Source organism: Xenopus tropicalis, chromosome 9 (assembly GCF_000004195.4).
Source record: "Xenopus tropicalis strain Nigerian chromosome 9, UCB_Xtro_10.0, whole genome shotgun sequence".
NCBI classification, from domain to species: Eukaryota; Metazoa; Chordata; class Amphibia; order Anura; family Pipidae; genus Xenopus; species Xenopus tropicalis.
The window spans coordinates 3,918,466-3,940,281 of record NC_030685.2 but is presented as its reverse complement, the minus strand read 5'-3'; the positions used below and the strand labels follow the sequence as shown (position 1 = coordinate 3,940,281).

General features: G+C 45.5%; 2 protein-coding genes across 2 annotated transcripts in view; both read left to right on the top strand.

The window, feature by feature from the left end:
• h2ac14 (H2A clustered histone 14) overlaps positions 1 to 21,816 on the top strand; it is a 1,193,713-nt gene that overhangs the window by 312,032 nt on the left and 859,865 nt on the right.
• The window catches only part of znf577 (zinc finger protein 577), a 28,741-nt gene continuing 22,407 nt past the window's right edge, over positions 15,483 to 21,816 (top strand). Inside the window, exons 1-2 of the mRNA XM_031892999.1 lie at positions 15,483 to 16,037; positions 16,148 to 16,285. Of these exons, the coding sequence (XP_031748859.1) occupies positions 15,921 to 16,037; positions 16,148 to 16,285 (255 nt within the window). The 5' untranslated portion in view covers positions 15,483 to 15,920. The remainder of the gene's footprint in view (positions 16,038 to 16,147; positions 16,286 to 21,816) is intronic.

Genomic DNA, 21,816 nt, shown 5'->3' with positions numbered 1-21,816 from the left:
TACCCAGTAGTAGAACATTGTACCACGGGAGCCATAGAGCAGAAAGGGAAAATGTGGCCCCGTGATACTGTGGGGGGGATGTAACGGAGCCCTTTGATCATAGAGACGTTGATGTTGCTGTAAGAGAAAACGTTTATTGATAACACATATATGGAGAAGTGCGCATAGACAGTCACTTCTAACCTGTTCCTGGAGAGAGTGGGGCTTTTATAGGGTTTCCTGATGGGACAAAAAGGAGCCCCTACTAATGAGAGGGGAGGGGCTTGGCCAAGGAGCCTTACAGCCTACAGCTAAAAACCATGAAAATATATTTGTTATTATTGTCTGGGCAGGATTTCCCTTTGGAATAATAGGGAGTCACTACCTCTTACAGGATCAGTGGTGGAACTTGTGCCCAAAGAAGTGGTGTTTGCAGCCACAGTAACGTCACACACCAAATGGACTATATATGCAATATATGATTACACAAATACGGGGATTATGGAAAATCGTCATCATTGCCATTCTCTGTAATATACGTTCATACCATGGTCATGTCAGCAAGTCAGCACAAGACCCCCATCCCCATAGTGACGCATGGTGGGGGCAGCTTCATGCCCCTTTGAGGCTGCTGTTCATGAGCTGGAACTGGGGCTCTAGTCATGGTGGGCGGAATGATGAATCGCTTCAGTCTTTTTGCCACAAAACCTTCACCATCTGCCGGGAGCTAAAGATGAAGAGGAACTTGACCTTTCAGCCTGACAGTGACCCGAAGCAATGGCTTCACCAAAGGCCCAGGCCTTAATCTGATTGCAATCTGTGGGGCGACCTGACGAGAGCTGTGCCCAGGAGATTCCCTCATAATGTGGCAGCTGTGGAGGAGTGAGCAAAACCTGCCCAGTCCAGATGGGCCAAACTGATAGGCCCGAATAGTGAGTGCTGTAAGCCAATGGAAAGGTACTTGGCATCAATGCAACCGGGTTTGTGTGGGTTTTTGTTCCCTTTTTCACTAAACTGTTTCTGATTTGTTTTTGACTTCTTTGTATTGATGGCAATTCTGCAATAAAGGTGGGAAAAGTTTTGACAGGATTTATCTTTTTTTTTTTTTTTTTCATAAAGGAGACATATTGGATAAAGGAAACCCCTAACCCTGTAGGCAATTATGAATAATATCCGGTGCTGGTTTCCCTTTGGGCTAAACATTAACCCTATCTGTAACAATGGCCCCTTTATTGGAGCTCCCTATAGATCCTCTCAGGTCCCTGTCTGGGTTTCACATGAGGGGTGGGCGTGGCCTAACGGTCCCTGCCAGAAGCACAGTAGGAGGGGGAGAGCCAATCACAGCCCTGCAGTCACACAAGCACAGACAGGCTTCAGTTCCCTATCAGGTCAGCCTAGCTGCTGATTGGTTCCTATCCTACAGTGCAGGGTACAGAGGGCCGCCGGCTCCCCAGCTCATCCAGAGAATTCAGCCAGCAGGAAGTGGCACAGATGGGCGGGGCTAGTGGGGTTTTTGTGGAATTTCTCAATAAATCAGTCAGAAACACAACTTTAAGCACATTCCTTCTATATCTAGAGGAGTATAATTCCCTGTTACATTCATCATTTTTATAGGATATGTCTCCTTTAATTTATGTCTTTAAATCTGCCATTTTGAAGTGGTGCATAGACTTATTATATCCAGTGTATATGTATGTATGCAAGTGCAAGCTTATGGTAAGTTACTACTTTTCCCACAAACCACACCCTATTTCACCCGGAATGAGACTTATTCCCTCAGGTTTGAGCCCTCACTTGAGTTGGAGGCCGGGTAGTTGTGTTACTGTAACTCTCAATACATGGGCGCCAGTGGTTCTTAACGTTGAACTGGTTATTTACACAGCCACTTGGGAGTAACAACAAGTACAATATAGGCAGGTAGTAGCACCTCACAGGTCAGGCAGTGCTCATGGGAAATGGTCACAATGACTCTCTCCCCGCAGGGCACAATGGGTTACCCCCTCAGGTTATGGCTCCCAGTGGAACCCAGCTGATCCTCTTTCTAGCCCTAGGTCTATACACTGGTAACCCTACTCTGGGCAGTATTATACCCGGGATAATAAACCCTCTATATTCCTTGTCGGAGCCAGAAGCTGCTCATTGGCTAGCCCTGCCTGTCTATCACACCTATTACAGGAGCTGCCTGACCTGTCTGGGCCTACCTACACCCAGGTTCCACAATATCTCCCCATCTGCTTGTTCAGGGGGAAAGCTTTCAACAAAATGGCTCCCAGCCTCATGGCTGCTCAGCCTTTTATACTACCCCACAGTGCCACCTACCGGCCAAACTGTGGAACTGCAACAGGGCATGCTATAACCCAGGAAAAGGGACCTACTTCCCATTACATTAAGGACCCTTTATAGCCGTCCCAATAACTAGGGGACTGCCAGTGAGAAAGGGCACAATTTACAAGTTTCCTACAAAAGCTTTAAAACTATTTTATGAAAATATCCCAGATAATTTGTTTATGAATTACTTAGACCAGTGCTGACCAACTTCTACGGTGCCGAGGGCCGGAATTTCTCTAGCATACATGGTGGAGGGCCGCTAATGGAAGCCAGTTTTGACCACTCCCCTTTTTGAAACCACACCCACTTCAAACCACACCTATTTTATCAAAATGGTGGTAGCACAGCAAAATCCCAAATGCTTGGTCCTTACTTTGGGGATATCAACCATCATTCATATGTGAAATAATTATGTCATATTAAGATATACCCTTAAATTCCATATGCCTTCTCCTCCCCTGTGGATAGCACAGCAACCCCCAGTACATAATTACACACCTTAGGGACCATTTAATGGCTATTTCCATCTGCTAACAAACTCCCACAAACCCCTGCCAGGTTCACCTCCCACAGGCAGCATAGGGCAAGCAGAGTATGGTACACACAGGCAGCACTCTGCCTTTCCTATGCTGCCTGTGTGTGCCATACTCTGCCTGCCCTACCCTACCTGTGTGTGCCATACTCTGCCTGCCCTACCCTTCCTGTGTGTGCTATACCCTCCCTACCCTATGCTGCCTGTGTGTGCCATACTCTACCTGTCCTATGCTGGCTGTATGTGCCATGCTCTGCCTGCCCTACCCTGCCTGTGTGTGCCATACCCTCCCTGCCCTATGCTCCCTGTGTGTGCCATACTCTGCCTGCCCTACCCTGCCTGTGTGTGCCATACCCTCCCTGCCCTATGCTGCCTGTGTGTGCCATACACACAGGCAGCATAGTCCAGGCAGTACCTACTACCTATGTGTGAAGAAGTGAACAATGTGGGTGATTACAGTCTGAGCCTGAGGTGGGAACACTGCAGGGGGGAACAATGCAGGTATTAAAAGGTGTGAAAAACACAGGGAATTACATTCTTAAACAATACAGGAGGATTACAGCCTGAATCTGAGGTGAGAACCATGCAGGGGGGGCAGTTAATCTCAGTACTGATACCATTTAAAGCTTACACAAGAGTAAGCCATCAAAGCAGCCAGACAGGTGGGGGGGCCACACAGAGGGGGGTCGCGGGCCGCCAGTTGGACAGCACTGACTTAGACAGATATTATACTTACGTAGTTACGTTGGGCTGAAAAAAGACCAAAGTCCATCAAGATAAACCCTTCCAAGCAAACTCAGCCCCCACACAGCCCCATACTGTCACGGTCTCCCTGAGGGGGGCGCTATGGGGCACCAGGAAGTTGGGAGCCTACAGACTGGATAACCATAAATGGCAGAACCACTGATATCACTGTGCGAGGGTTTAATGAAGGCAAATAACAGGAATAGGGGCAGAATCAAATATAAACAGAATATACAGCCCAGAATTAGTAGAAACCAGCAGGCAGATAATGAGGAGGGCGGAGCAAGGGGAGGAGCCAGTGTAATACAAGGAGAGAGTGACAGGGGAATCGGTCAGGGCCATTTGTTTTTGTCCCTCTTTCAATATTTCAAATGTTGGGAGGCAAAACTGGGAAACTGGGCAGCAAACTGGGAAATGGGGTTCAATGGTGCAAAGTTCTGCCCTTTGGTAGAAATAATATAAACGTGAGCTATCTACTGAATGGGAGTGAGTTGGGGGGATCCTTAATGGGGAAGGGTCTGGGGGTTTGTGTAGATAACAAGTTGTCTGATTCCAGGCAGTGTCATCAGGGTTGGACTGGTCCCGGTGTCCCAGTTCCAACTTTTCCTCGCGCTCCCCATGCCCGACCGCTCCTGCCCCAACGCCTTACATTAACGCTCTCGGGGGAGGAGGCCAGGTGGGGACCCCCTGCAAGGTGGATTAGGTGGGCAGTCCAGGGGGGGCACGGGCACCTGCAGAGCCCCCAGGGTCACCCTCCAGTCCGACCCTGAGTGTCAGTCTGTGGCTACTAAAGCCAAATTGTTGAATTTGGATTATTTAGCCATTTAGACGCAAAGTAAATCTAGGAAAAGTCGCAGCATTTTTTCTGTGATTTTTAAAAAACAAATCAGAATCAAGTTATTGAGTAAATGAGCCCCCAAAAGTGAATCCTGATCCCCGGTTGGGTGACAGACATCAGGGCTGCCCCATATAAAGCAGGACTGTAGGGAGGTATGAAATGGATTCAGAATATTGCATTAACCCCAGGCATGATATACATATGGGCATGTTAGACTACAACTCCCAGCAGCCCCAAGGCACCCTGAGAGTTCTAGTTTAGGGAGGAAGTGCAGCAGCGAATGGCAGCCCCCACATCACATGACACAGTAGTACAATCACACAGCAGGTGCAGCAGGAAGAAGGGGGCAGTGCAGGGAGTTTGGGATGGAGAGGCTGGAACAGCAGCAAAGAGGGGGAAATAGGGAGCTTCATTCTACACTAGTCAGTCCCATTGCATGCTGGGTATTGTAGTTTTACAGTAACCTTGGCAGTAGGCAAACTGTTACACAAAAACTACATTACCCAGCATGCATAGGGAGAGGCAGGCCAGGTACACTAGGTGGGAAAAGGGAACATTGGTGAGTTTCCAAACTACAAACCTGCAGAGCCCCCCCCCCCCAAACTGTTATGTGCAGAGATCCCAATAAACAAGAAGGTTATTGGCACAATTACTGGATTGGAGTGTTGGTACAGTTTTCCATGTGTTGCTAAGCATCGGGCTCCAGGGCAACAGAGTTAACAGACTGCATCACTTGAAAAATTAGCACATAAGATTGGGAAATATTGTTTAAGGGCTCCAAGAACTAGCCTGAATCCATACCTTGGTGCATTTGTACTGAAAACCTGCCTGAGCTGTAGCCTGTTAGCCCAGTGTGGCAGAAACACCATCAGCCTGGCAACCCTGAAGGGGTTAATATCATGGAAAGCTCAGTTATTCTTACACTTACACAACTATCTGTGAGTTTTCCCTCTGTCCCTAACTCTGCAGTCTGTGAGTTTTCCCTCTGTCCCTAACTCTGCAGTCTGTGAGTTTTCCCTCTGTCCCTAACTCTGCAGTCTGTGAGTTTTCCCTCTGTCCCTAACTCTGTGTCCCGCCCTTGTGCTCACTGATCCAATCATTCTTCTCTGCCGCTCTCTGTCCCGCCCACATTCCCCTCCCAGCCAATGAGTGAGTGTCCCAGCTCCTCAGTTCCCTCCCTCACAGCTACAGGCAGCAGAGCAGTGTGGGAAAGAGGTGAGTAAGGGAGCGGGGCTGCACTAATGGTGGCACTAAAGGAGCAGTGTTACCTTGTTGTTCCCAACACATGAGCTGATTCCCAGGGACACTTTGCTACTGAGTCAGTGCAGTTTCTGTGGCAGCTCCAAGCCCAACCCACCCACCATAAGTGAATTCCTCTCCCATTTGGTACCAAGGCCCCCCTGCAGCCTGAGGGGAAGCACTGAGGGGCCCATTCTTGGCAGGAAAGGGAAAGTGTTGATTGGCAGACATTGCATCATTAGAGGGAAGTTTAACAGGGGATTGTGGGATTGGTAGTTCAGCCCATGGCTAGACTAGTTATTCTATTCCCTGCTTGGAATTGTTTTGGGGGATATTGCTGGGAATAATCCCCTATAGAAATGTGTAAGTGCTTAATTCCACTTCCAGGCCCCTCCCTCCCACAAGGAGCCAATGGGAATGTGGGAGGAAGCGAGTGACCCAGTGATGGGGAAGAAGGATAAAAATGAGGAGCGGAAGGAGAGAATCCTGAATCTCACACTGGAGATTATCTATCTGCTGACTGGAGAGGTGAGGGGGGCACTGTGAGTGGCACAGTGAGAAGAGACTGTCTGTCTGTACAAAGGGGGTCTCTCTGCTGCGTTACACACTCATCATTCTCTCTCCCTCTCAATACATAGGGCTACGTCATCCCTAAGAAGAAGAGCCCAACTGTGGGTTTGGGGGCCCTGCATGCCCCTGGCTCCGTCATACAGAAGGAAAATGACAAGAAGATCCTGGAACTCATCTCCAACATCATCCAGCTGCTGACTGGAGAGGTGGGTGCGGCCCCCCAATCCCCCCTTATTGTTTAGTAACAGTGTATGATAATCCCTTTCTCTGGCTGGGGGATGACTGTAACATTGTGTGTGCCAGGTTGCCATAAGGTGTGAGGATGTTTCCATCTATTTTTCCTTGGAGGAGTGGGAGTATATAAAAGGAAACAAGGCCCTTTACAGGGAAGGGATAAAGGAGGAAGAGGAGGAGCCCCAGCAGCTCCGCCCACTGGGTGAGTAATGGTTTCTATCATATACAGAGCATAGAATGCAGGATATCAGGCCGTTTAAGAGGCACATGGAAAGTCAGTAGTAACATATATTTAGTCATGTCTCTTCTGTGCCCGACTTAAATAAACAACTAGCAGGGAGGTACATTTATTTAGCACAAAGGGTTAAACTTGGTGCAACTGCTGGGGGGGAGGAGCTATAGAGGGGCCTGTAGGACACTGACTGATAAGCAGCTGCAATAGATGTTTATGGAAGGGGACTTTAGGGTCCCAGTGATGTTGCGGGGGGGGGGGACCAATAATCAGTCATTCCCTTGCTAAAAAGTTCAAATAGATCCTGATACAAACAGCTGCCGTTACTCTATAATAATCAGTTCATATAAATAGTTCCATTAATTAATGTGCTAATAAGTCAGTCACTTCATTGGGGTCGGTGGAGTTTGCCCTAAGTTTAAATCAGGGCTGTGGAGTCGGAGTCGAGGAGTCGGAGTCGGAGGCAATTTTGGTTACCTGGAGTCGGAGTCGGCAAAAAATGAACCGACTCCGACTCCTACTAAATTTAAATGGGAATAAAAAAAAAAATAATAAATCAAGTTTAAATGTCTCAATTCACAAACAGTCATAATTAATTACTTCTCTGCTATAAGAATAAAGCCCAATGCCCGCAGTGCATAAACGAACACGTTGAGTGACCATGAAGCTTTTCATTGGCTATATGCTTCACTCAATGGGACGTAACGCACAGTTACGGTGCGGCAGCTCCACTGCGTCGGGTTCCTCTGTTACAGGGAACACAATGCCCACTGGGAGCCCAGCCTAACTCCCACTGGGAACCCAGCCTAACTCCCACTGGGAACCCAGCCTAACTCCCACTGGGAACCCAGCCTAACTCCCACTGGGAACCCAGCCTAACTCCCACTGGGAACCCAGCCTAACTCCCACTGGGAACCCAGCCTAACTCCCACTGGGAACCCAGCCTAACTCCCACTGGGAACCCAGCCTAACTCCCACTGGGAACCCAGCCTAACGCCCACTGGGAACCCAGCCTAACTCCCACTGGGAACCCAGCCTAACGCCCACTGGGAACCCAGCCTAACGCCCACTGATAACTAGAAATACATGTATACGTGAAGGGAATGGATAGTCCATAGTTTAAGACTGAAGCAAAAAAACATTTGAAAAACGGCTGTAATTCAGCTGTAATGTTAGCTTAAACTTTAAACATGACTAGGGGATTCTAGGGAAATCATTAGGAGTAGGAGTATAGATAAAATTGTCTATCAGTTTATTATCAGTTCAGTCGTGTTTTAAGTGCCCCTTCCCACCTGCCCCTTCCTGGATGTATAAAATACATTAGCACAGTGCTGTCCAACTTTCTCGCGCATACATGGTGGAGGGCCGCTAATGGAAGCCAGTTTTGACCACCCCCCCTTTTAAACCACACCCACTTCAAACCACACTCATTTTATCACAATGGTGGTAGTGCAGTAAAAACCCAAAGGCTTGGTCCCTACTGCGGGGATATCAACCGTCATTTATATGTGAAAAAATTATATTATGTCGTATTAAGACACACCCTAAAATCCATATGACTCCTCCTCCCCTGTGGATAGCACAGCAACCCCCAGCATATAATTACACACCTAAGGGACCATTTGATGGCTATTTCCAACTGCTAAAAAACTCCCAGAACAAACCCCTGCCAGGTTCACCTCCCACAGGCAGCATAGGGCAGGCAAGGTATGGCACACACAGGCAGCATTCTGCCTGCCCTATGCTACCTGAGTGTGCCATACTCTGCCTGCCCTATGCTGCCAGTGTGTGCCATACTCTGCTCTACCCTTCCTGTGTGCCATACTCTCCCAGCCATATGCTGCCTGTGTGCCATACTCTGCCTGTCATATGCTGCCTGTGTGTGCCATATTCTGCCTACCCTACCCTGCCTGTAAGTGCCATACTCTGCCCTACCCTGCCTGTGTGTGCCATACTCTCCCTGCCATATCTGCCTGTGAGTGCCATACTCTGCCTGCCCTTCCAGTGTGTGCCATACTCTGCCTGCCATATGCTGCCTGTGTGTGCCATACTCTGCCTGCCATATGCTGCCTGTGTGTGCCATACTCTGCCCTACCCTGCCTGTGTGTGCCATACTCTGCCCTACCCTGCCTGTGTGTGCCATACTCTGCCCTACCCTGCCTGTGTGTGCTATAATCTGCCCTACCCTGCCTGTGTGTGCCATACTCTCCCTGCCATATGCTACCTGTGTGTGCCATACTCTGCCTGCCCTGCCTGTGTGTGCCATACTCTCCCTGCCATATGCTGCCTGTGTGTGCCATACTCTGCCTGCCCTGCCTGTGTGTGCCATACTCTGCCTGCCCTGCCTGTGTGCGCCATACTCTCCCTGCCCTGCCTGTGTGTGCCATACTCTCCCTGCCATATGCTGCCTGTGTGTGCCATACTCTGCCTGCCCTGCCTGTGTGCGCCATACTCTCCCTGCCCTGCCTGTGTGCGCCATACTCTGCCTGCCCTGCCTGTGTGTGCCATACTCTCCCTGCCCTGCCTGTGTGTGCCATACTCTGCCCTACCCTGCCTGTGTGTGCTATAATCTGCCCTACCCTGCCTGTGTGTGCCATACTCTCCCTGCCATATGCTGCCTGTGTGTGCCATACTCTGCCTGCCCTGCCTGTGTGTGCCATACTCTGCCTGCCCTGCCTGTGTGCGCCATACTCTCCCTGCCCTGCCTGTGTGTGCCATACTCTCCCTGCCATATGCTGCCTGTGTGTGCCATACTCTGCCTGCCCTGCCTGTGTGTGCCATACTCTGCCTGCCCTGCCTGTGTGCGCCATACTCTCCCTGCCCTGCCTGTGTGTGCCATACTCTCCCTGCCATATGCTGCCTGTGTGTGCCATACTCTGCCTGCCCTGCCTGTGTGTGCCATACTCTCCCTGCCCTATGCTGCCTTTGTGTTCAATACCCTCCCTGCCCTATGCTGCCTATGTGCCATACTTTGCCTTCCCTATGCTGCCTATACACAGGCAGCATAGGCCAGGCAGTACTTACAATGTCTGAGGTGTGAACAGACGAACAATGTGGGTGATTACAACCTGAGCAGGGGGTGAACAATGCATAGATTAAAAGGTGTGAACAGTACAGGGGACTAGATGTTTGAACAATACAGAGGGATTACAGCCTGAATCTGAGGTGAGAACCATGCAGGGGGGCAGTTAATCTCAGTACTGATACCATTTAAAGTGGGCCGCCAATTGGACAGCACTGCATTAGCATATTAAAAACAGAGGAGTCGGAGTTTTTCATAATGACAAAATCCAAGTTATTTCCCTCAGATATATCTCTGATCTCTATCCTTCCCTTTAGCAGCCTGTGAGTATAAAGATGGGAGCGATGTTACAGCACATACGGAAGCAACTTTATGTTGTAATAATGATGGGAATCTCACAAACCCTGATGTTTCTCCAGCGGAACAGCCCCCACCGGCCAATGGGATTAAAGAGGAGGCGGCTTCATGGGAAGGGGGAAACCAATCAGATTGCAGCATTAATCCCCTTACAGAACAGATACGGGGAACAGACACACCTACTCCTATCATGGGGAGCAGCCAGAATACCTTGGAAATGATGGGTAATAATCATGATGAAAATTCCCACCAATCTCCATATAAATCTCACATAACAGAAAATACATTATGTAGGAAATACAGCTGCAATGAGTGTCAGATACATTTTAGTAATAAGAGCAACTTTGATAAACACCAGAGAACCCACAAAAGAAAGAAACTTTTTCCTTGTTCTGATTGTGGGAAAGGTTTTTCAAAACGATATAGCCTTATTACTCATCAAAGGACTCACACAGGGGAGAAACCATTTTCATGTTCTGAATGTGGTAAATGTTTCACAAACCAATCATACCTTAAAGCTCATCATATAACCCACATGGGGGTGAAACCATTTTCATGTTCTGAATGTGGAAAATGTTTCACAAACCAATCATACCTTAAAGTTCATCACAGAACCCACACAGGGGAGAAACCATTTTCATGTTCTGATTGTGGGAAAAGTTTTTCAAAACGATATAACCTTATTACTCATCAAAGCACTCACACAGGGGAGAAACCATTTTCATGTTCTGAATGTGGAAAATGTTTCACAAACCAATCATACCTTAAAGCTCATCATAGAACCCACATGGGGGTGAAACCATTTTCTTGTTCTGAATGTGGAAAATGTTTCACAAACCAATCATACCTTAAAGCTCATCATAGAACCCACACAGGGGAGAAACCATTTTCTTGTTCTGAATGTGGGAAATGTTTTTTAAAGCAATTCCGCCTTAAACTTCATTATAGAACCCACACAGGGGAGAAACCATTTTCATGTTCTGAATGTGGGAAATGTTTTTCAAAGCAATCCTATCTTACAATTCATTATAGAACCCACACAGGGGAGAAACCATTTTCTTGTTCTGAATGTGGGAAATGTTTTTCACAGCAATCCCATCTTAAATTTCATTATAAAACCCACACAGGGGCGAAACCATTTTCTTGTTCTGAATGTGGGAAATGTTTTTCAAAGCAATCCCATCTTAAAATTCATTATAGAGCTCACACAGGGGAGAAACCATTTTCTTGTTCTTAATGTGGGAAATGTTTTTTTAAGAAAATCTCATCTAAATCTTCATCAAAGGACTCACAAAGTGGAGAAAGCATGTTCCTAGTGTAAATGAGTTAAATGATTTGCATTGAACAGTTGTCTAAAAATACTTTAACAACGAGGAAAACCGTAAACTCGTTATACAAAGGAAGCATCAGGCAAACATTCTCTTTCAAACAGATTCCATCTTAATATATGTTTCAGTATTTACAGAGAGGAACACATTTGTGCCCCATAAAATATTTCCTTAAGAGAATCCTAAAGACTCCTGATGGGCACTGGGCAATTCTGAGACTGGGGGGCACCAAAGCAGAATGCACCATAAGTACCTTCCCCCGGCACTGGCTCTGCATTGGGAACTGAGGAGCCCTCTGGGATATATCTCCCCCTCCCCCCAACAGATAATATTCTGGGTTTTATTGAACAAGAAGGGACATATTCCAAGGGGTACGAGCCCCCCAGGGTATCACTTGGGCAGATGCTGTTCCCTAATGCTCACACAGTAGGTAACATAATGGGGATATACCCAGCTGGGAATGACTTGCCGGGTACATATGCTCTTACTGGGTAAATATAAAGCCTATAACATCATCTTGTCATTATTAACCCAATGTCATTTCCAATGGGGCATTTGTTGAGATGAAAGGAAAGGGGGTTACACCATTATCCTATAAAGGGTCTCTTTACATTAAATCAGTTTTGTGAAAAGCCTTTGTGTCTGTCCGATTTATTGGTGCAATTTATATTTGTTTTCGTGGTTGTTAATAAGACAATGAATATATATTGTCTATAATTACCCAGTAGTAGAACATTGTACCACGGGAGCCATAGAGCAGAAAGGGAAAATGTGGCCCCGTGATACTGTGGGGGGGATGTAACGGAGCCCTTTGATCATAGAGACGTTGATGTTGCTGTAAGAGAAAACGTTTATTGATAACACATATATGGAGAAGTGCGCATAGACAGTCACTTCTAACCTGTTCCTGGAGAGAGTGGGGCTTTTATAGGGTTTCCTGATGGGACAAAAAGGAGCCCCTACTAATGAGAGGGGAGGGGCTTGGCCAAGGAGCCTTACAGCCTACAGCTAAAAACCATGAAAATATATTTGTTATTATTGTCTGGGCAGGATTTCCCTTTGGAATAATAGGGGGTCACTACCTCTTACAGGATCAGTGGTGGAACTTGTGCCCAAAGAAGTGGAGTTTGCAGCCACAGTAACGTCACACACCAAATGGACTATATATGCAATATATGATTACACAAATACGGGGATTATGGAAAACCGTCACATACAGTCACATATGCAGGAATATGTGTGGGGACTGTGCATACATACCTGCAAGTGTAGGATATTAATATCATTTAATTGTATGAATGTACATAGGGCACAAGATATCTGTATAGATTTACACAGTGAGTCAGATGGTAATTAAGTGGATAAGTTGGGAATGCTGTGAGGTGCCTCTGTGGGGGTTCCCTTGGGGTTTATTAGAGCTCTGGCACACGGGGAGATTAGTTGCCATGCAGTGATTCTCCCTTGTGGCAGGAGACTAATCTCCCCAAAATGCCTTCCCACCGCCGAGAATGTAATGGGGCAAATGCTTAATGATAATCCAGGGTTGGAACATGGGGGTTTCGTTCATAGGGGGGTGTTGTTGGAAGCTTTAGAGGCGCTGTCAGGGAAGGAATATTATCTGTCACCTACTGACTGAATGTATCTGTTTAACTTAGTTTTTTTCATCTCACACTTAAGCAGGGAATGAACTTGAGCTTTTCAACCTTTTTTAATGACAGTAGAACATTGATGGATGAGCCCTAAAGGTTCCAAGTGGGGGGGAAGGAATCTGCATGACACAGAGGGAGAGGCGTTGGGTGGTGACACCACAGAAGTTTATTGACAGGATGCAGTAGTGCAATGGGCTGGATACTGTTTGATGTCAAAATATATTTTTCCGGCTTCTTCTATAGCTAATGTTCTCCCACAAATATAATAGGTAAATGGGATTAAACAAATGTATGAACTGAATGTATGAAACAGGACATCATTTACAGAGTTTCAGGACTTGAATGTCTAGTTTTCATTAAGTAACATTCACCTTATTATTATTATTCTGTGTTTTGTTTTATTCAGTATCTTTCTGTATACATGTTTTTGCTTTTCAATTTAAAACACAATAATCCAGAGAGTGTCCCCGAGAGAGTGCAAATCTATTGGTGCTGATGTGCATATCTGTCTAGGGAAGCTGAACAAGGGCTCATATTTAGCATATAGTTCTATAGGGGGGGTTGGGCGCTAAATGTACAGACATGGGGGGATTTATAAAGAACACATATACTCAGAATATTGATGCTTTGGCTGCATATTTGCAGGGATATATACACACATTAATATCCTGACTAGATCAGTCTCGGCTGAGGTCGGCTATACGGGTGGACACCATATTTTTCTACCTTCTGTGCAATTGCCTGATATCTCCTTTGTGTGAGTATTGCTATAACCCTGCACATTGATTGTCTCTGACAATAAAACGGTTCTATTGTTCAACTGCAAGAACCTTCTGGCACCCATTTGTTATTCTGCACTGCACACAGTCACAGTGGGGGGTAGTTGCACTACACCGTAGCTCTATTTGGTCCCTTCCACTTTGTGAAGGCCCATCCTGAAGGATTGAGTCGTGTGTATCCCTTGCTCTAAAGCTACACTAGCCGTGCTGTTGGCTTGGTTACAGCTAATAAGGGGTTACAGAGGTATGAAATGGATTCAGAATATTGCATTAACCCCAGGCATGATATACATATGGGCATGTTAGACTACAACTCCCAGCAGCCCCAAGGCACCCTGAGAGTTCTAGTTTAGGGAGGAAGTGCAGCAGCGAATGGCAGCCCCCACATCACATGACACAGTAGTACAATCACACAGCAGGTGCAGCAGGAAGAAGGGGGCAGTGCAGGGAGTTTGGGATGGAGAGGCTGGAACAGCAGCAAAGAGGGGGAAATAGGGAGCTTCATTCTACACTAGTCAGTCCCATTGCATGCTGGGTATTGTAGCGCTGACTTATACACCAGTGCCCCTATGCACAATGGGCACCAAACTGTTCCGTGGCCCCTCGGCTTTCATCTCGGTACCTAATGTTATGTGGGAGATATGATGCCGGAAAGTGGAAACTTTAAGGCAATTTTTTTATTATTTTCATAATTTTTTATAGAAACTGCCAAATTCAGGAAAGCATTGCTGTTTGGATTAGGAGTTGGAAGACACAGTTACCCATGTCGGATTCAGCAGAATGTGTCCTTCCAAAATATATGGTTTCCTGGGGGTAAAGCGAATGTGCCGGGATTTCTGGCTTTGGAGCCAATAGTATGCCGTATTCTGCTGTAATGCTTGGAAATCTAGTAACTTACTGCTGGGAGTTTGTGATCTATAGAAGCCAGAAATCCCCATAAAACTATACATATCAGGTATCGGCACGTTCGGGAGACACGAGGCTGGCAGGTTGGATTTGTGTCCAGAAAATAAAATATGTTTCTGGTATAAAGCCCTATATCATTAAAAAAAAAAATTTTTAAATTTTGAGCTCCAAATTTTGTCCCAGAAGTGGAAATACACAAAGATTTGGAAAGCTCAGGTTCTCCTGAAAAAAAAGATACATATTTTTCCTACCTAAACTTAACCCCCCCCAGTAAATGTCCCTAAAATGAGAGAGCACAGCATGTTTACAAAATGTCTGGCACTGAGGGGAACCGAAATGTCAAATTCTGCTGGCAAATAAAGGGTTAAGGGCTCTAAAAACTATACCTTGGTGCCTGAGCTTTACACTAGCAGCCCAATTTGGAAGAAAAACCATCAACCTGGCAACCCTGAATGAATTCAAATCATGAAAAGCTCATTTGTTTTTACCCCTACAAAACAATCTGTGAGTTTTCCCTCTGTCCCTAACTCTGCAGTCTGTGAGTTTTCCCTCTGTCCCTAACTCTGCAGTCTGTGAGTTTTCCCTCTGTCCCTAACTCTGTGTCCCGCCCTTGTTGCTCACTCACCCAATCATTCTTCTCCGCCGCTCTCTGTCCCGCCCACATTCCCCTCCCAGCCAATGAGTGAGTGTCCCAGCTCCTCAGTTCCCTCCCTCACAGCTACAGGCAGCAGAGCAGTGTGGGAAAGAGGTGAGTAAGGGAGCGGGGCTGCACTAATGGTGGCACTAAAGGAGCAGTGTTACCTTGTTGTTCCCAACACATGAGCTGATTCCCAGGGACACTTTGCTACTGAGTCAGTGCAGTTTCTGTGGCAGCTCCAAGCCCAACCCACCCACCATAAGTGAATTCCTCTCCCATTTGGTACCAAGGCCCCCCTGCAGCCTGAGGGGAAGCACTGAGGGGCCCATTCTTGGCAGGAAAGGGAAAGTGTTGATTGGCAGACATTGCATCATTAGAGGGAAGTTTAACAGGGGATTGTGGGATTGGTAGTTCAGCCCATGGCTAGACTAGTTATTCTATTCCCTGCTTGGAATTGTTTTGGGGGATATTGCTGGGAATAATCCCCTATAGAAATGTGTAAGTGCTTAATTCCACTTCCAGGCCCCTCCCTCCCACAAGGAGCCAATGGGAATGTGGGAGGAAGCGAGTGACCCAGTGATGGGGAAGAAGGATAAAAATGAGGAGCGGAAGGAGAGAATCCTGAATCTCACACTGGAGATTATCTATCTGCTGACTGGAGAGGTGAGGGGGGCACTGTGAGTGGCACAGTGAGAAGAGACTGTCTGTCTGTACAAAGGGGGTCTCTCTGCTGCGTTACACACTCATCATTCTCTCTCCCTCTCAATACATAGGGCTACGTCATCCCTAAGAAGAAGAGCCCAACTGTGGGTTTGGGGGCCCTGCATGCCCCTGGCTCCGTCATACAGAAGGAAAATGACAAGAAGATCCTGGAACTCATCTCCAACATCATCCAGCTGCTGACTGGAGAGGTGGGTGCGGCCCCCCAATCCCCCCTTATTGTTTAGTAACAGTGTATGATAATCCCTTTCTCTGGCTGGGGGATGACTGTAACATTGTGTGTGCCAGGTTGCCATAAGGTGTGAGGATGTTTCCATCTATTTTTCCTTGGAGGAGTGGGAGTATATAAAAGGAAACAAGGCCCTTTACAGGGAAGGGATAAAGGAGGAAGAGGAGGAGCCCCAGCAGCTCCGCCCACTGGGTGAGTAATGGTTTCTATCATATACAGAGCATAGAATGCAGGATATTAGGCCGTTTAAGAGGCACATGGAAAGTCAGTAGTAACATATATTTAGTCATGTCTCTTCTGTGCCCGACTTAAATAAACAACTAGCAGGGAGGTACATTTATTTAGCACAAAGGGTTAAACTTGGTGCAGCTGCTGGGGGGAGGAGCTATAGAGGGGCCTGTAGGACACTGACTGATAAGCAGCTGCAATAGATGTTTATGGAAGGGGACTTTAGGGTCCCAGTGATGTTGCGGGGGGGGGGGGGGGACCAATAATCAGTCATTCCCTTGCTAAAAAGTTCAAATAGATCCTGATACAAACAGCTGCCGTTACTCTATAATAATCAGTTCATATAAATAGTTCTATTAATTAATGTGCTAATAAGTCAGTCACTTCATTGGGGGTCAGTGGAGTTTGCCCTAAGTTTAAACCCTCCCCCCCCTACCTGCCCCTTATTGCTTGATTTGGCAGTTATGTAAATGTTACCGTTAGTTTCTCTGTTATATTTCACAGTCGTTAGTCAAACCCTTTAATGACTGTAGCGCTTGTCCTGTAACTCTATTTGCTTATTGGCAGAATAATTAGGGACTCACTGAATCCAGGATTGGGTTTGGGATTCGGCCAGGATTGGCCTTTTCAGCAGGATTCGGATTCGGCCCAATCCATGCTCCTGGCGGAACCCAATCCCAGTCCTTAAATCACGTGACTTTTTGTCACATAAACACAGAAGTTGAAAACAAAATACAAGTTATTTCCCTCAGATATATCTCTGATCTCTATCCTTCCCTTTAGCAGCCTGTGAGTATAAAGATGGGAGCGATGTTACAGCACATACGGAAGCAACTTTATGTTGTAATAATGATGGGAATCTCACAAACCCTGATGTTTCTCCAGCGGAACAGCCCCCACCAGCCAATGGGATTAAAGAGGAGGCGGCTTCATGTGAAGGGGGAAACCAATCAGATTGCAGCATTAATCCCCTTACAGAACAGATACAGGGAACAAATACTCCTATCATGGGGAGCAGCCAGAATACTTTACAAATGACGGGTAATAATCATGATGAAAATTCCCACATAACAAAAAATACATTACGTAGGAAATACAGCTGCAATGAGTGTCAGATACACTTTAGTAATAAGAGAGACTTTCATAAACACCAGAGAACCCACAAAAGAGAGAAACTTTTTCCTTGTTCTGATTGTGGGAAATGTTTTTCAAACCGATCTGATCTCAATCGTCATCAAAGGACTCACACAGGGGAGAAACCATTTTCTTGTGTTGAATGTGGGAAATGTTTCTCAAGTAAATTTTATCGTGATTGTCATCAAAGGACTCACACAGGGGAGAAACCATTTTCTTGTTCTGAATGTGGAAAATGTTTCTCAAGTAAATTTTATCGTGATTGTCATCAAAGGACTCACACAGGGGAGAAACCATTTTCTTGTCCTGAATGTGGGAAATGTTTCTTAAAACAATCACTCCTTAAAAAGCATCATAGAACTCACACAGGGGAGAAACCATTTTCTTGTTCTGAATGTGGGAAATATTTTTCACAGCGATCCGACCTAAAAATTCATTATACAACCCACACAGGGGAGAAACCATTTTCATGTTCTGAATGTGGGAAATATTTTTCACAGCGATCCGACCTAAAAATTCATTATAGAAGCCACACAGGGGAGAAACCATTTTCTTGTTCTGAATGTGGGAAATGTTTTTCAAAGCAATCCCACCTTAAAAATCATTATACAACCCACACAGGGGAGAAACCATTTTCATGTTCTGAATGTGGGAAATGTTTTTCACAGCGATCCGACTTAAAAATTCATTATAGAACCCACACAGGGGAGAAACCATTTTCTTGTCCTGAATGTGGAAAATGTTTCTCAAGTAAATTTTATCGTGATTGTCATCAAAGGACTCACACAGGGGAGAAACTATTTTCTTGTTCTGAATGTGAGAAATGTTTTCCAAACCGATCTCAACTCAGTCGTCATCAAATGACTCACACAGGGGAGAAACCATTTTCATGTTACAAATGTGAGAAATGTTTTCCAAACCGATCTCAACTCAGTCGTCATCAAAGGACTCACACAGGGGTGAAACCATTTTCTTGTTCTGAATGTGGGAAATGTTACTCAAGGAAATTTTATCGTGATTGTCATCAAAGGATCCACACGGGAGAATCCATTTTCTTGTCCTGAATGTGGGAAATGTTTCTTAAAACAATCACTCCTTAAAAAGCATCATAGAACTCACACAGGGGAGAAACCATTTTCTTGTTCTGAATGTGGGAAATGTTTTTCAAAGCAATCCCACCTTAAAATTCATTATACAACCCACACAGGGGAGAAACCATTTTCATGTTCTGAATGTGGGAAATGTTTTTCACAGCGATCCGACCTAAAAATTCATTATAGAACCCACACAGGGGAGAAACCATTTTCTTGTTCTGAATGTGGGAAATGTTTTATAAAAAAAAATAATCTACATAGTCATCAAAAGACTCACAAAGAGGAGAAGCCATTTTCTTATTCTAAATGAGGAATCCCTGCTAGCCTGCAGGAGACTCTGCTTGGAGGAAAACTGTTTCTGTGCTTCCACAAATTGTCTCCAAACCAGAAATGTAAAAATGGGCAACTACTTTGAGGCCCCTGGGAGCATCATCAATGGGGGTGGGGAGTAACATGTTGCCCCATAGCCACTGGTTGGGGATCACTGTCTTACTGGGTAAATATAAAGCCTATAACATCATCTTGTCATTATTAACCCAATGTCATTTCCAATGTGACATTTGTTGGGATGAAAGGAAAGGGGGTTACACCATTATCCTATAAAGGGTCTCTTTACATTAAATCAGTTTTGTGAAAAGCCTTTGTGTCAGTCCGATTTATTGGTGCAATTTAAATTTGTTTTCATGGTTGTTAATAAGACAATGAATATATATTTGTTATAATTACCCAGTAGTAGAACATTGTACCACGGGAGCCATAGAGCAGAAAGGGAAAATGTGGCCCCGTGATACTGTGGGGGGGATGTAACGGAGCCCTTTGATCATAGAGACGTTGATGTTGCTGTAAGAGAAAACGTTTATTGATAACACATATATGGAGAAGTGCGCATAGACAGTCACTTCTAACCTGTTCCTGGAGAGAGTGGGGCTTTTATAGGGTTTCCTGATGGGACAAAAAGGAGCACCTACTAATGAGAGGGGAGGGACTTGGCCAAGGAGCCTTACAGCCTACAGCTAAAAACCATGAAAATATATTTGTTATTATTGTCTGGGCAGGATTTCCCTTTGGAATAATAGGGAGTCACTACCTCTTACAGGATCAGTGGTGGAACTTGTGCCCAAAGAAGTGGTGTTTGCAGCCACAGTAAAGTCACACACCAAATGGACTATATATGCAATATATGATTACACAAATGAGATGATTATGGAAAATCGTCATTTAATCAATGGATTATTAGCCAAATTAACAGATAGCATGGCTGAGAGAGCCGACACATGGACCTTTAGAGTATTTGGTTTAAGGCTCTTAGAAAAACCATCCTGTAGGAAATGTAAAATATTGGGAAATGAACATTTCTTAGGGAGAATTTCCTTCTCCAGAGCCCATTTTTGGAAAATCTTCCACACTCTACTATAAATTCTCGATGTTGAAGATTTCCTGGAGTTCAGCAGCGTATCAACTACTTCATCTGAAACGCCTTGAACACTTAGATTGTCCCTATCGAATTCCAAGTCGTCAGACATAGTCTGTCTGGATTCGGGTGAAGCATCTGGCCTTGACGAAGAAGATCTGCCCTTGCCGGTAACTTCCAAAAAAATCCCTTGCTCAGATGAATTATATCCGTAAACCAAGCTCTCCTCGGCCAGAATGGGGCAATAAGGATTACTGTTGCTCTGCCTTGTCTGATTTTCTGAATGACTCTTGGGATCATAGGAAGAGGAGGATATATGTGGCAAAGACGGAAATTCCAAAGGATGGTCATCGCGTCCAGGTAATTTGGATTGTCCAATTTCACTAAAGAGCAAAATTGAAGAACCTTCCTGTTGTATCTGGAAGCCATCAGATCTATCGATGGATAGTCCCACTTCTGAACAATCTCATGGAAAACCTGTGAATTGAGCTCCCACTCGCTCTGATTCAGAACTTGTCTGCTGAGTCTGTCTGCTAGCACATTCTCTTCCCCTTTTATGTGAACTGCCCTGATTAATCTCTTGTTTCCCCCTTGACGGTTTATGTAGGACACTGTTGTCGAATTGTTTGACTGAATGAGGACTTGCTGATTCTTGAGCTTGCTTTTGAATTTCTGAAGCGCCAACCGGACTGCTCTCAATTCTCTGAAATTGGAAGATTGATTACTTTCCCAAAATGACCACTTTCCTTGGACTACTTGCTCACCAAGGTGCACCCCAACCTGATGCGGATGCATCCGTCATCAACAAAAGAAAATCTGGCGTCTGAAAAGATCTGCCTTGAGTCAGATTGTAACTGGACAACTACCATCTCATATCCTTCTTCAACTGAAGGGTCACATGGAAGAATTTGTCTAGACAGAGAATAAACATTCTTGTCCCAATTCTTTATTATTACTTCCTGAAGAGATCTCTGGCCCATGGAACTGCTTCTTTTGATGATGTCATCAACCCTAGTACCCTCATGGCTTGACGAATAGTCACTGATTGTAAACGCATTAGGGATTTTATCGCTGCTCTGAGAGATTGAACCTTCTCGCCTGGAAGGAGAACTCTCATCTCGTCTGTGTCTAAAAAGATGGCTGAGGTTGATGGCTGAAGATTTGATTTTGTCTTGTTTATTATCCAGCCGTGGTTGCTCAATACTTCCATTGTCAGATTCATATGATCGTTCAACTGAACGATGAAGCTTTGATCAGCCAGTCGTCCAGATAAGGAATCACAAACACTCCCTGCTTCCTCAAGTGGGCTGCTAGAACCACGATAAGTTTTGTGAAGACTCTTGGAGCGGAAATGATCCAAAAAAGAAGAGCCCTGAACTTGAGATGAAGAATCTTCCCCTTCAGAAAAACTGCTATTTGAAGAAACTGCCTGCTAACTGGATGAGTCGGCACATGAAGGTAATCATCCAAAGTAATCATCAGATCTCCCTTCTGAAGAATATTCAGTGCCGACCTGATGGTCTCCATCCTGAACTTTTCTTTTAAAATAAATTGATTGAGGTATTTCAGATCTATAATAAGTCTGAACCTGCCATCTGGTTTGGGCACCAGAAAAATTCGGGAATA